Consider the following 15,527-nt stretch of genomic DNA (forward strand, 5'->3'; position numbering starts at 1 on the left):
CCCACATTCAGGACTTTTCCGCCCGTTTGGCGGGCAGGTCCTTCTTCTCGAAGGTGGACCTCATACGCGGCTACCATCAGGTCCCCGTCAGGCCGGAGGACGTCCCGAAGACGGCGGTCATCACGCCATTCGGACTCTTCGAGTTCCTGCGCATGCCCTTCGGTCTGAAGAATGCGGCTCAGGCGTTCCAGCGACTGATGGACAGCGTCCTGCGCGACTTGGATTTTGTCTACGTCTACCTGGACGATATCCTCGTCGCCAGCGCGTCCCGCGAAGAGCACCTACGCCACCTCCGCACGCTCTTCGAACGCCTGGGCCAGCATGGCCTGATTGTGAACCCCGCAAAGTGCCGGTTCGGCGCCGCCACAATCGATTTTCTGGGGCACCGTGTCACCAGGCACGGAGCCGTCCCCCTGCCGGCCAAGGTGGAGGCGGTGAAGGGGTTTCCGCGCCCCCGCACGATCAGAGGGCTGCAGGAGTTCCTGGGCATGGTGAACTTTTACCATCGGTTCCTGCCCCGTATCGCCCAGCTCCTGCGCCCCCTGCACGAAGCTCTCCGAGGTAAGCCGGGCAAAGGCGACGTTACCTGGACCGAGCAGATGCACACGGCGTTCACGGGCGCGAAGCTCGCCTTGGCTAACGCCACCATGCTCGCGCACCCGGCGCCCGATGCACCGATCGCCCTCACCACCGATGCCTCGGACTACGCGGTGGGCGCGGTGCACGAGCAATGGGTGCGTGGAGCTTGGCAACCGCTGGCGTTCTTTAGCCGGCAGCTTCGCCCGCCCGAACGCCGTTACAGTACCTTCGACCGCGAGTTGCTCGGACTTCACTTGGCGGTCAGGCACTTCCGCCATCTGCTCGAGGGCCGGGCGTTCACTGCCTTCGTCGACCACAAGCCGCTGATCTCCGCGATGGGCAAGGTCACCGAGCCGTGGTCGGCCCGGCAGCAGCGTCACCTCTCGGCCGTGTCCGAGTACACGACGGACATCCAGCACGTCGCGGGGAAGGACAACCCGGTGGCGGATTGCCTTTCCCGGGCCGTCGCCCACGCAGTCCACCTCGGCATCGACTATGCCCGGATGGCAGCGGACCAGGCCGCTGACCCCGACGTCCAGGCCTTGCGGACCGCCGTCACGGGCCTCCGCGTCACCGAGGTGCCGTTCGACGGCGCGGGCGCGGCCCTCTTGTGCGACGTCTCCCTCGGGCGTCCTCGCCCCATTGTGCCCGCGGGCTGGCAGCGCCAGGTGTTTGACGCCATCCACGGCCTGTCCCACCCGGGCGCGAGGGCCTCCCAAAGGCTGATCGCCGATAAGTTCGTCTGGCATGGCCTCCGGAAGGCCGTCCGCGGCTGGGCCAGGACATGCCTCGCGTGCCAGCGCGCCAAGGTGCACCGGCACACCCAGGCCCCGTTGGCCCCGTTCACGGTGCCGGAACGCCGGTTTGACCACGTCCACGTGGACCTGGTGGGACCTCTGCCCCCCTCGCAGGGTTTCACCCACGTCCTCACCATGGTGGACCGCACCACCCGGTGGCCGGAGGCCGTGCCCTTGGCGTCGACAACGGCGGCCGATGTCGCGCAGGCTTTCATCGCCACCTGGGTCGCCCGGTTCGGCGCCCCCTCAGACATCTCATCCGACCGCGGCCCCCAGTTCACCTCGGAGCTCTGGGGGGCGGTTGCGCAGGGGCTCGGGGTCCGGCTGCACCGAACCACGGCCTACCACCCCCAGGCTAACGGCCTGTGTGAGCGATTTCACCGCTCATTGAAGGCCGCGCTCCGGGCCACCCTCCGCGACGGCGGCTGGGTCGACAGGCTCCCCTGGGTCCTGCTGGGCCTCCGGACGGCGCCCAAGGAGGACCTGCGCGCATCCGCGGCGGAGTTGGTCTTCGGGCAACCGCTGCGGGTGCCGGGCAAGTTCCTCCCCGACTCCACGGCACCATGGTCCGCGGCACAGCAGCGCTCCGCTCTGCAAGAGACCGCCCAGAGGTTCGCCCCGGTGCCAACGGCATGCCACGGGCACCCACCGACGCACGTCGCCCCGGAGCTTCGCACGGCGGAGTACGTCTTCGTCCGCCACGATGCCCATCGGACACCACTGCGGCCCCCGTACGACGGGCCTTTCCGCGTGCTGGAGACCGGGGCGAAGCACTTCACCCTGGACATCGGCGGTACTCCTGACCGCGTTTCGGTAGACCGCCTCAAGCCGGCCCACCTCGATGTGGACCATCCACCGCCAGTGGCCCGACCCCCACGTCGGGGCCGCCCTCCTGCGGGCGGACCCCCGGCACCGCCCAGCCCCGCCGCCACGCCGCCCCCCGGTCCTGCACCCATCCCAGGAGCAGCCAGGGGCATCCCACCTGGCATCCCTGCACCCCGGACGCCGCCGATCGCCAGGGGGCGCTTCGGCCGGGTCATTCGTCTGCCCCGCAAACTGGCCCTCCAGGTGCGCGGGAATTCTGGGGGGGCGCGTGTGGCGGACACAAAAGCCCACTGGCGTGGTGACATCATTCCACGCACCAAGTGGGCGGTGGCCACGTCCGAGGGGTAGGCGTGGCCTCATGAGAGACACCGGGCGCCCAGCCCGGAGTGTTACAGTGTAGTCTTGAATAAAGGCGTTTATATGTTACTGCTTGTCCGCTTCCTCCTTGCTCACAAGCAGCGCGCGTAACGCCGCGCTTTAAAGTAATATAATGCTCGTCCCAAGATATTTAACCTCCTTACGTGCTCATAAAGCTGCACCATGCTGCTTGCTAGGCTCGGCACTTGGGTCAGAGAGCTCCGGCCTGGGTGACTCGGAACACTGGCCATGAGCACCGGGCGAAGGAATGACACGCACATTGCCAGCAACTCCACTTGGTCTGGGTAGCTGCGGGCCAAAGCAGTGGACATAAGTGTGGAAATGCAGTCGTTAAGTTGCACTTAAGCTTTTATAATTTCCACACACACACAAAGCTAAAAGTGGGGTAAAGAAATTGGTTCACTTCGTCTGTTTTTTGTTACTTGCAAAATCGAAGATTTTTCAAGTACATATATTGTTCGGTTCCGTTTGTGGTTCTGTCTGTTTGTCTGTTTGTCACCGGCCTACAGGTCACAATTCTAAACCGATCGTCACGAAACCTCACCAAGTTGTATAAGTCGTCCCAATTGAGAAGCCTATTGATTTTGAGGTCAAAGGTCAAAGGTCATCTGGAGGTCAAATTTCTAAAATCGCCATTTTAAATCCGATTGACTTGAAAATAGAACAGCATTTGTATATCACGTCACTAAATTGGGAAATGAACTATTTTTGAGGTCAAAAGTCAACTTAGTCAAATTTTTAAAATCATCAATTTTCATCTAAAAAGCCGTCAATTCTCAACCGATTGACTTGAAAATTGAACAGCATTTGCATATCGAGTCACTAAATTGGGAAACATACTATTTTTGAGGTAAAAAGGTCAAAGGTCAACTCAAAGTCAAATTTTAAAAATCATCAATTTTCATCAATTTTGTTTCTATTGACCTGAGCTTTGATCAAGATCGTCAATTTTAATCTTGATGAAATGGACAATTTGCTGTATCAATGGAATTTTTTTTCTTGGGGATGAGGAGGGGGGGGCGTATTTTGCAAGTATCGTGCTCCGCATGACGTCTTCTTGTTTGTCTGTTTGTCACCGGCCTACAGGTCACAATTCTAAAGCGATCGTCACGAAACTTCACCAAATTGCCTAGGTAATCCCAATTGAGAAGCCTATTGATTTGAGGTCAAAGGTCAACTGGAGGTCAAATTTCTAAAATCGCCATTTTAAATCCGATCGACTTGAAAATTGAACAGCATTTGCACATCGAGTCACTAAATAGGGAAACCAGCTATTTTTGAGGTCAAAGGTCAAGTCAAGGTCAACCTTCCAAAATCATCATTTTTCATCTGAAAAATCGTCACTTTTCTTCCTATTGACCTGAGCTTTGATCAAGATTGTCAATTTTAATCTTGATGAAATGGACAATTTGCTGTATCAATGAAATTTTTTTATTGGGGAGTGGGGGGGGGGGGGGGATTTTACAAGTATCGTGCTCTGCATGACATCTTCTTGTTTATTTATTAGTCCTTCTGTCAACACTAGAAGCAAATCTAGCAGCAGACACTACTGAATCCGAAAATTCCACCAGATCCTTTTTTCCTTGCCTGATTATCTGCAGCCTTCTGTCATACAAACCTACATAATGTGATACTCTTTGTTTTCCCAGTTTGTGACCAACATACTAAATGAGGCAAACAAGATAGACGATACAGAAAAATGCTCAAAAAAGGCCATCTGCTTGGAAAGCCATCTGCTTGGAAATCAGCCAACATCACCGCTTTGCACAAAAAAGGTGCAAAAACAGATCCTAGCAACTACAGACCAATCAGCCTTCTCCCAATTATCAGCAAAGTCATGGAATCCATCATTGCTTCTGATATGAAATCTTTCCTCTTCTCCAATGGCTTGATCTCTGATCATCAATTTGGTTTCAGACCAGGTCACTCTACTCTGGACATGCTGCTTCTGCTGTCTCAACAATGGATGGAGGTCCTCAATGCCAAACAGGAAATTAGAGCTGTCTCCCTCGACATATCACGTGCCTTCGACACGGTCTGGCACCCCGCTCTGCTCACCAAACTCTCCTCCTTTGGTATCCATGGAAATCTCCACGCATGGCTGGCGGACTTCCTCTCTAGTCGTCGTCAACGTGTGGCCCTGAATGGGTTTCTCTCATCTCCTCTTCCTGTTCAGGCTGGAGTTCCCCAAGGCAGTGTTCTGGGCCCCGTGCTTTTTCTGGTCTTCATCAATGATCTCTCTGACTCTCTCGAAAATCCTCTCTATCTCTTTGCTGATGACTCCACTCTCTGCCGCTCCATTCCTCTTCCCTCAGATCGGCAGTCTGCTGCCTCCTCACTCTCTGAAGACCTGGACAAAATCACAGACTGGTCAAACAAGTGGAACATGTCTTTCAATCCTGACAAATCTCACACTCTTACTATGTCTCTCCGAAAAGATCGACTGGACAACCCTCCCATCTACTTTCTCAACAATCCTCTCCAAGAAGTTCTGTCGCTCAAGATTTTGGGTCTCACTATCTGCCATGATCTTTCTTGGGAAAACCACATTTCCAAGCTGGCCTCCAAAGCCAGTCGCCGACTGGGCATCCTCCGTCGTGCGAAGTCCTTCCTCGGCACACCTGAGCTCCTCACCACATACAAGGCTTTCATCCGCAGCTCAATGGAATACTGTTCTCCCCTATGGGCCGGTGCTCCTGCCTCACACCTAGCTCGGCTTCACGCTGTTGAAACCAAAGCTTTCAGAATTATTGGAATCTCCCGCGATGAAGCTATCTCTGAGGGCCTTTCACTCACTCACCGCAGGCAGGTAGGTGGTCTTTCTGTCTTCTACCGACTCCTCTCCGGCCTTGCACCCCCAGCTCTCTCTGTGCTCTGTCCCCCAAATATTCCTACAGGTCGCACAAGATCTGCCAGCAACCCTCTGATGGTTAAACTGCCGAAATCTCGGCTCTCCGCTCACCTTCACTCTTTCATTCCTCTTTTCTCCCGCCTCTGGAACAAACTCCCTCACTCCCTTCAATCCCACTCCTCCCTCCAGGTCTTTAAAACAGCTGTTCACCACCATCTCTTATCTTCCCCCATCCAAAACCTTGATCTTTTCTACCCCCGCTAATTCACCCCAGATCCACCTTGTTTGAAATTCCAACTTCTTTCCTGGAAGTCCTGGCAGTGTCCATATGTTTTATACCTCTCCCACTGCCCCCTTCCCACGCCCCCCCCCCCCAAAGCCCTCGCCCTCTCTCAGATCTCTCGATGTCTCCATGTCTCTCGGTCCCTGCTCTCAAATGTTGTGTTTGTGTCCTTCCCCCTCTCTCCCCATCTTGTCTACCGCTCCCTATGTTATATGTTTTATGTGTCGGTTTGTCTTTCTATGTGTTCATGTGATTAATGTTCGCTCTTTCACGAGCCTCGATATTGTATACAAAAAAAAAAAAAAAAAAAAAAAAAAAAAAAAAGGGCCATCCTAATAATATGGGTTGATCCTAAATGTCGTACATACTCCATACAGCAGATGTGTAGCAGTGAGGTGAACCGTGGTGACAGTGGGTGACATCCAGGTGAGCCAACATGGGTCATGGAGGCCACTAGTTGCACATTCTCAAGCCTCACCCACTCCAGGTTGTCGTCGTAAAATCCTCGATATGTGAGCAACTGTGGTCATAGTACAAACAGGTTTGTAATTAACAAATAATTCTCATGGTTGGAAAATCACATCACTACAAACATCATGGCATACCAGAACCTACTTTATGGACAAGTGTGAAATACAGTGTTCCAAAATGACCCGGACAACTTTGCTAGTTAATATATACACAAAGAATTAAGTTAAGCACCCCCCCCGTTTATTTACAACCTCGCACATTACAAGTTTGTTGTCGTCAAAACAGTGTAATATACCCATGATATTGCTATATTTTCTGGAGAAGTGATATTATGGTCACATAAAAACATAACAATCATGCCGTTTTCAATATTTTATTCTGAATAATTTAAGGTGAAATTTTTTGGGAATTTTAGGCATATTTTCACCTCAATTTAAGTATGGAGCTATAGGTCCATCACGGACAGTGTGGATGACGTTTATGTTTTCTAACATACAGTCATTGTTCTGAGAAGACCTCTAGCGATCTTTGCGTCAATAACGTGTGTAGGACCCACGTGATCGGATCACTGACTCAACCAATCACTTTTTTTCACTTTGATCACTCAATTTCATCAATGGATAATTGCTAATGTCATACCAATCATTATTTGATCTCACATACCTTAGAATATATGCCAATGTATACATATACACAAAGAATATATATTAGGGGGTGCTTACCTTAATTCGTTGTGTAGGGGTGCTTAACTTAATTCTTTGTGTATATTTAGAACTACAAACCATATAACGATACCCTTTGGTTTATATGATACAGACACTCAAAGTTTTGTGCACACAATCAATAGACTTCAAGGTGAGCTCCGTTTGTCACACACAGGGCATCAAGGTGGTGCACGAGTTATTGCCATGTTCCGCTCAGCATGTTTACATTCACCAGTGCACATGTAGCTGTGATCTGAGAACAAAGATCCTGCAGGTTTGCCACCTTGGTGTTGTCGACAACATCTTTGACAAACCCCCACAGAAAAAAACGCAAGGAGGGTTATGTCTGGTGATTGTGGGGACAAGGCTGTTGGTCTGTCTCCAGCGACCTGGAAATTTTTCATTCAGGACGGCTCGACCGACTAAGGCCAAAGGGGGAGCACCGTCCTGTTGAAAAATGGTATTGGCTTGCAGGTCTTCAATCTGTGGGAAGGTGAATCCTTCCAATATGTTCACGTCAATTGTTGAGTTCTCTGTTTCCTCCACAAAGAAAAATGGACCCACCAAGGGGTCATGGAGAAGACCACACCACACATTGACCTTTGGATTGTTGCGTATGTGTTCAATGACCACGTGGGGGTTTTCAGAGCCCCCAGATTCTCACATTATGCTGGTAGACCTTCCCCGATACATGAAAGCAAGCTTCGTCTGTGAACATGACCTTTTTCAGGTAATCTTCATAATCCTCTATGTGACTGAGCACTTCCAAGGCAAACGCCCTGAATTTGGATCCGTCTTTGGTTTGAGTTCCTGCAGAATCTGCACCTTATAGGCATAAACCTTCAATCTTTTATGCAAAATCTTGTGTACAGTGATGGTCGGTAGTCCCAGTTCTCTGGATGCATGTCGGATTTATTTTCTGGGACTTTGTTGAAATGATTTGCGCACTCTTTCAACATCTGCTGCACTTGTGCTTGGTCGACCGGTACTTTTCTGTTTCTGACAACTTCCAGTCTCCTTGACCCTCTTGTATCACTCTCTGATACTCGTCTGCGATGGCGGATTCCTCCCATACTTGTATGGAAATTATGCTGAACTTGATTTATGCTGAAATTACACATGTGTCAAATCTCGTTTCAATGAACCATTAGATGCACTGAGCTTTCTTCTATGGAGTCGTCATTTTATTTTACATTAAACCACCAGACCTGAAAATAAAGAAATCTTTATAAGTTTATGCATCATATAAATCAAAGGGTATCGTTGTATCATTTGTGGTACTAAATATATTAAAAACCAAAGTTGTCCAGGTCTTTATGGAGCACACTGTATATTAACGGAGAGATATGTAGCATGTACCTTCAAAATTAATAGCACTCAAAGGGATCAATAATTAAATATTTCTTATGACTTATCGGCACAAATATAACTGATCCCATCAGCTCGCAGTAGCTAAGCAGAGCCAAGCATAGTGGGTACTTGCAGATTTCCCAATGGAAGGCCAGGCAAGTCAGAAAGGGGGGTGGGGGCGGGAGGGGGAAGTACCTGCAGAAGGTGACGCATTATGGAGCACAGCAACCATTGGAAGGAGATGTAAAGCTGGCTTTGTTGTCTGCATTTTGGTTTTGGATGTGAAAAATCCCACAGTACGTCTTGAAAATTGGAGGTAATTTTGTGTCAGCACCCAGACGAAATAATAGTGGTTTACTAGAACGGCACTCGGTAGAGCACATACCTCCGCCAGGCTGAACAGTTAGTTTTGTATCCCACTGATAGGCCGGATCTGGATTCGGACCTGAACCAAAATCTAATCGGCTTGTTCTTGTCACTTAACCAACTCATCCACCTAGTTTAGTCATAGCTCGTCCATAACTTTTTTAAATATCATGTTATTTATCGCCTTTCGCTCGATTTCTCAATGGTGAAGAATCACTTAAAAATTAAATAATTATCGTATCCGAATCCATAATTAGATATTCACCAAAATCGAACCAATTCATCCTCGTCACACACGCAACCTGTCCACCAAGTTTCGTCCCAATTGGTCCATAACTTTTTGAGATATCGTGATATGTATAGGTTGTAGCCCGATCACTCAATGGTGAAGAATCACTTAGAAATTAAATAACTCTCGTATCCGAATGCATATTCAGATCTTCACCAAAATCAAATCGATTAGTCCTTGTCACACATCCATCCTCTCCACCAAGTTTCGTCCAAATCCGTCCATAACGTTTTGAGATACTCTGCTATATATCGTTTTTGGCCCGATCTCCCTTAGGTGAAGAATCGCTTAAAAATTTCTACTAGCTGGATCCGAATCCGGATCTTCACCAAAATGTAATAATTTCGTCCATGTCACAAACACTACCTCTCTGCCAAATTTCGTCTGAATCCATCCACAACTTTTTGCAATATCTTGTTCACAGACAGACAGACAGACAGACAGACAGGGGTGAAAACATAACCTCCATCCACCTTCGGTGGAGGAGGTAAAATGTGAATCGTGGTTGGTTAAATAGGATATACTAGTTAATCATAAATTTATATCAAAGTACATTTATCTTAAGTCAATTTGAAGAAATGGACAAGTGAAATAATAAATATGTTAAAGATGAAGTACACATATGATGGTCCAAATGACCTTTTGCGGCAAAGTTTCTTTGAAAATCCTTGTGTATGTATATTTTTCTGATTAAAGGATAAAAAAAATCCTCGATTAAAAAAAAAAGATCAAACTAAAATATGCAATTTGGTGTCTGTCGTTTTGACAGCGATACATTCAATCGTTACTTATCGAATGTCAATCAAACTTGACAGGAGCATTAAGGGTCATAAGACCAAGGTTGAAGCAACTTCATTTTGCCCCACGCCCTCCCCAAAGAGTTTTTTTTCCGCCTAGGGCGAAATCTTTGTTAAGGTGTATGTCCGTGTTGAGATAGCTAATCATGACATTTTCCCACGGCTGCTTCTTATAACAAAAGTAATAACAACACTATGACTAGATGGTATTCATAGAATACTTACCCTGCGGAGTCAACTTGGTGCGAGCCAACTCTTCTGTTTTTGAACGTTTATTTTTTCTTTGATCCAATATGGCACACTCTTTTTCTTCTTTCACGTGAGCGATGACATCATAAATTTATATTCTCTAATAAAATTGTTGCATAGATCACGCTCGGGAAATTTCAAACTGATCAGACTAAGCGTTGTCCCTGTTGAATTATGACGTCATAATTGCGGCACCAATGACATCATCGTTAACAAGACCTATTCCCCATATGGAGTTCTTTACAATAAACCACATTTCAATTTTTTCCATGGAGGAGTTTTGGAGATATAGAGGTGCAAAGTTTTTCGGTTTTTCCAAGATGTCGCCTGTACCACATGACCTATGCCATCATGATTAGCATTAAAATATTCTCCATGAGGAGGCGCTCCTTTGGTGAAAAATTTGTGTCAATCGGACCAAGAATTGCAGAGAAAAAAATTCATAGTGATCAAATCAAGCATTGTACTTGTCAAATGATGACGTCGTAATTAAGGTACCGATGACATCATCATTAACATGTCTTATTCTCCAAGGGGAGTACTTGACAATGAGCCATGTTTCAATTTCTTCCATGGAGTGGTTTCGGAGATATAGAGGTGCAACTTTTTTCGATTTTTCCAAGATGGCGCCTGTACCACGTGACCAATGATGTCATAATTATCATTAGAACAATTCTAGAGGAGGAGCCGCTCATATTCTGAAAATTTCGTGTTCATCGGACTAACAGTTGCAGAGGAATTATTTTTTTTCATACTGATCAGATCAAGAGTTGTACTCGTCGAATTATGACGTCATAATGGAGGCACCAATGAGATCATCATCAACATATCTTATTCCCCATGGGGTGTACTTGACAATGAGCCATGTTTAAATTTTTTCAATGAAGCGGTTTGGGAGATATAGAGGTGTAACGTTTTTCCAAGATGGCGTCCGTACCACGGCACAAGTACGGCACACGGCACACTTACGCACCCGACTGCTTAACCCCGCTTTTCGCTTCGCGAGCACAGGGTAATAATAGCATAATATTAACGTTATTACAAAACAATATTAATACTAATAGTATCCCCTCTCCCCAAGGGGTTTTCCTCCTTCGACAAACGCAGTGTTACATGTATAAATAGCGTATTGTGGTGTATCGTGGGGCACCCCTACCAGAAGTAAAAATATTATAAACCACAAACTTTTTCAAACAGTTGCTACTGCTGTTTAACACTGAACTGAAATGGAGGAAACACGACGTACTTGAGGGATTAAATGCTTATATCGCATCTCCTCCAGACCAATGGATCCGGGCCTAGATCTACTGTAATCTATATACCCCAGTGAGAATAATAACATGACCCTTCCAGCAGCTCCCACAGGGACTGGGTGTACTAGTCCAACAAATTCAAATGAAGTATTGCATGAAGCTGTCACACTAGGCCTCACAACACTTGGCTTCCCATTGTGCCACACCTGTCGCAGGAAGGCGATGAGTCGACAAGTTCCCCACTTGTCTGGGTGTGGCAAGCTGATGCCACGCAGGAAGAGGAGCAGCCGTTCCGCGTGGCGTGGTCGCAACACCCGGCCTGAATTCCCATTGGACGAACGGCATGCCTGCTCAAGTTTGTGCAGCACATGGTTGGGCCCTGTCTCAGAAGTGCAAGAAAGTTCGGCCACCTGTGCAGAGCGCAGCTGCGAGAATGCATGGTGCAGCAGTGTGCTGCCAACGGGCATGACAGGGCCTTGATGAGTATCACTATATATATATATGATAAAATAACATAAAATATTATATTATGAATTATTATCATTATATACCTCTTGCCACAACCCTCTGGGCCGACTACCAAGAAAGCCGGGTGCAAGGGATTCTCCAACCAGGGAAGGATGAGGTCTAGACAGCGTTGCGCCATGGCTGTGAGTACCACAGGTGGTGATACAGGATCAAGCATTGAAGGAACCTGTACCTGCTCCACACTTCCAGATGTTTCTTTTATTGGTCCAGGGTATGCAAGCAGACTATCGCACTCGGGGTCATAGCGAACATTCACGAGATGACGAGAGTCTGGTGCAGGCTCACAAAACCAAGTGAACAGCTGAAAAATAGATGGAGCATAGATTGCTTGATGTAATAAAAAAATAGCAAATAATGCTGTGCAAATGAAACCATTGCTAAAAACAATGCTCAAAGTGATAATGAGTGTGATTTGAGCATGAATTTGTACTTTTGATAAGAATCTGACCTGTGCCGCGAGCTTTTGCTGAGCTGGCGCAGTGAGATTACCACCAAGACCACGGATTAATGCCACCAAGCATGCACGTGGGCGGTGGGTGTTGTGCAGCAGAGAGAGACCATTATATATAGTACCTGCTAGGCTTGTTGGAATCGCAAACTCATTCTGGAGAATGTGGGAAAAAGGAGGGAGGGTGGGGTGGAGGTGAAATCCCCTATCGACAAAACTTCCTGGGAGTTTAAAACAAACTTACATTTTCAATAATGAAGGCTTGAAAAGGATGTCTCTACCTGTTTGAGCAAAAAGTCTACAGCCCGATAGAAATGATCATTGAGCATGCTGGACAAAATCGGTTGTAGATCATCAGGTTGGCGGTGTATCCAGCTGGACACTAGAGCCTTCGCATCCAAATCTTCGTCGCTGGCATGCGATAAAGCGGAACAAATGATGAAGCAAAGGAAATCGCTCTTTTTACATCACTTTCAAACTAATATCAGGAAGCATTTCTGACACAAAGGCAACTAGAGCAGCACTCGGTAGAGCGCACACCTCCGCCAGGCTGAACAGTTTATGTTTTGTATCCCACTGATAGGCCGGATCTGCATTCGGACCTGAACCAAAATCGAATCAACTTGTTCTTGTCACCAACCCAACTCATCGACCAAGTTTAGACATAACTCGTCCATAACTTTTTTTAATACCATGTTATATGTCGCTTTTCGCCCGATCTCTCAACGGTGAAGAATCACTTTAAAAATTAAATAATTCTCGCATCCAAATCCATATTCAGATCTTCACCAAAGTCGAATCGATTCATCCTTGTCACACACACACACAACATCTCCACCAAGTTTTGGACAAATCCGTCCATAACATTTTGAGATATTGTGCTATATATCGGTTTTAGCCCTATCACTCAATAGTGAAGAATCACTTAAAAATTCTCTGATCCGGATCCGAGTTCGATTCTTCCCCAAAATTGAATCAATTCTTCCTGGTCACATAAGCAACCTCTCCACCAAGTTTTGTCTGAATCCGTCCACAACTTTTTGAGATATCTTGTTCACAGTCAAACAGACAAACAGACAGACAAACAAACAGACAGATAGACAGGAGTGAAAACATAACATCGATCCACCTTCAGTGGCAGAGGTAATCAAGGTTTTCACAAAACGTTCATTATTTTGAAAAACCTGGGCATAAGCAACTAATTTTGCAAATTGAGTTTTCATTTAATGCCTCGCATACAAGCTTGGGTGACCGATAGCTATAAAGTAAGAAACAATTCAAAAACAGAAAGCAAAGGGTACCTCATAAAGACCATGCCCATACGAGAGACAGTAGCTGGTGAGGCTGCACCCAGGTCATGTGTCTCAAATATAAAGTTCACGTTTGGGCCAAACTGGATGCGTTCACCACTGGGAAGTGTGAGCAGCCTGTTGTCATCCAGTACCGAATTGAGGGCCTCAATCCAGTCTGGGTCAATGTCCCCATCACACACGATCCAGGAGTGAACGTCTGTTGGATAACGGCGTAGTGTCAGTTTTTAAGGGTGTTGATCAATATTGCAGGTGCAGCGACATGGCTTATAGCACGTGAACCTGTATTAGTTCACACATGTATTGTAGTCTCCTTTTAAGTGCTGTGTTTGTGCTATTGAGGCAAGATCTTAGGCCTTTACAAATGTTGAGAAAACAACTGTATTGCTTTCTTGCACTGATTTACAAGCCCAGAAAATAACATGAAATCTTTCTAAATAAACGGCAAATTGCTGCTTAAAGTAATTCATTTCTGCTTAAAGTAATTCATTTCTGCTTAAAGTAGTTTTTCCACAAGCCACCAAACCTCCTCATGATGTACCCAGACATGTCAGTGCCATAAGTCACCAAAATGACAATAGAAAATAAACAAGTATGCAGTCGAAAGGAAATGTACGAGGCACAAGATGTCCTTTGACCTGGTAATTCGCCAACAACTTGCCGCGCACAGGCGGACAGAACACCGTCCGTCCACTCTCGAGTATCAGGATCAACGTGGCCCAGGAGCTGCCGCCGAGTCACGGCCTTGGGATTGAATATGTGCACACGAAGAGCGGGGACGCCCTCCAGCATCCCGAGTGCCGTGCGTAATAGGCGCCACACGGTGGTTTTGCCTGCACCGGGATGGCCCAACAGAACCACGCCTGTGCGACGCCGCAGCTGCTCTTGGAGCTCTTCTGCTTTGCACAACTAAGAGAAAATGGACCAAACATGCGAAATCATTAGAATTGAAAATGGTTAAATTAACCCATCCATTTCTCTTCCATAAGTCCAGTCAAACAATTTAAATGGTATTCTTCCTCTTTTAAGTAAAAACAAATCGGTTATTTGAATTTTCAGTAGAAATCGGTTTGCAAATCGGTTATGACATCCTTTGGTGGTGGAGTTAATTTATTAATTGAACCACCACTTTCTTGTTTTCTATTTCATATTGATGCAAAATGCAGCAAACACAGGAATGATCTGATACCGGAAAATTGTTTTGAAATGTGTACAAGTCTAAGCATTCATTACAAAGACTGTGGATGAGTTCACGATGAGTCCAATGGGTGGAATCGACAGGTCACATCTCGATTACGCAGTCACATAACATTACAACATCGGTTCACTTGGCTTTCAATGTTGAAAAACAAGTTGCTTGACCGCAACCGCCTCCCCACATAATTCAGTGTACCTGGGCCGAGAGGATAGATGCTATAGCTGCAGATGGGATGGGATAATTGGTCAGCGTTTGAGACATTCCCAGGCAGAATCAGTATCAAATCCTGTGGAGATGGCAGATCAATTATTTTGTGAGAAGAATAGTTCCTGCTGCTTGGAAACAGCCATATTCTGCAAGGTTGAGGTTGCTCTCTCATATCATAAGAGGCAGAGAGACATCGGCTTCGACAAAAACATTGCCAGAGGAAGCAAGAGAGGCAGAGGCAAAACTGGAGAGATTGGATGGAAAGTTAGTCATAAACAAGCCCAGCAGAAGGACACATCAGTTGCACTAATCCAGGTTGGGAGGTTCACGGATTGAGCAAGACCCCCAAGAGTGGCAGTGGGCCTCAGCTGTAATTTGGCTGTTGCAGAGCTCCCACAGATAGGATTTATGAACGATTTTATTTCCTATCCCCAACATCCCCAAAAGCCCAGCACTTTAATTCCAATCTCTTAAAACCTCCATTTCTTTGTCTTCTTCTGCTCCCAAAGCTCTATTTTCTCCAAACTCTCTCCTACCTTTCATTTTCTCTCTTCACTTTCTGTTTTCAAATTCCAACTTTCAAATGTTTGTAACATAGAGGGCTTTTAATACCTTTCTATCATTTTTACCTCCTGTAGTACAGT

The 15,527-nt window shown here is 47.0% G+C and overlaps 1 protein-coding gene across 1 annotated transcript in view; it reads right to left on the bottom strand.

The window, feature by feature from the left end:
- The window catches only part of DYNC2H1 (dynein cytoplasmic 2 heavy chain 1), a 235,102-nt gene that overhangs the window by 79,708 nt on the left and 139,867 nt on the right, over positions 1 to 15,527 (bottom strand). Inside the window, exons 29-35 of the mRNA XM_078784009.1 lie at positions 14,102 to 14,387; positions 13,470 to 13,677; positions 12,450 to 12,579; positions 12,169 to 12,324; positions 11,773 to 12,021; positions 6,082 to 6,233; positions 2,723 to 2,867 (exon numbers count right to left, since the gene is read on the bottom strand). Coding sequence (XP_078640135.1) covers positions 2,723 to 2,867; positions 6,082 to 6,233; positions 11,773 to 12,021; positions 12,169 to 12,324; positions 12,450 to 12,579; positions 13,470 to 13,677; positions 14,102 to 14,387 — 1,326 coding nt within the window. The remainder of the gene's footprint in view (positions 1 to 2,722; positions 2,868 to 6,081; positions 6,234 to 11,772; positions 12,022 to 12,168; positions 12,325 to 12,449; positions 12,580 to 13,469; positions 13,678 to 14,101; positions 14,388 to 15,527) is intronic.

This window comes from Myxine glutinosa, chromosome 8, assembly GCF_964187855.1.
Source record: "Myxine glutinosa chromosome 8, kmMyxGlut1.1, whole genome shotgun sequence".
In the NCBI taxonomy this organism is placed as follows: domain Eukaryota; kingdom Metazoa; phylum Chordata; class Myxini; order Myxiniformes; family Myxinidae; genus Myxine; species Myxine glutinosa.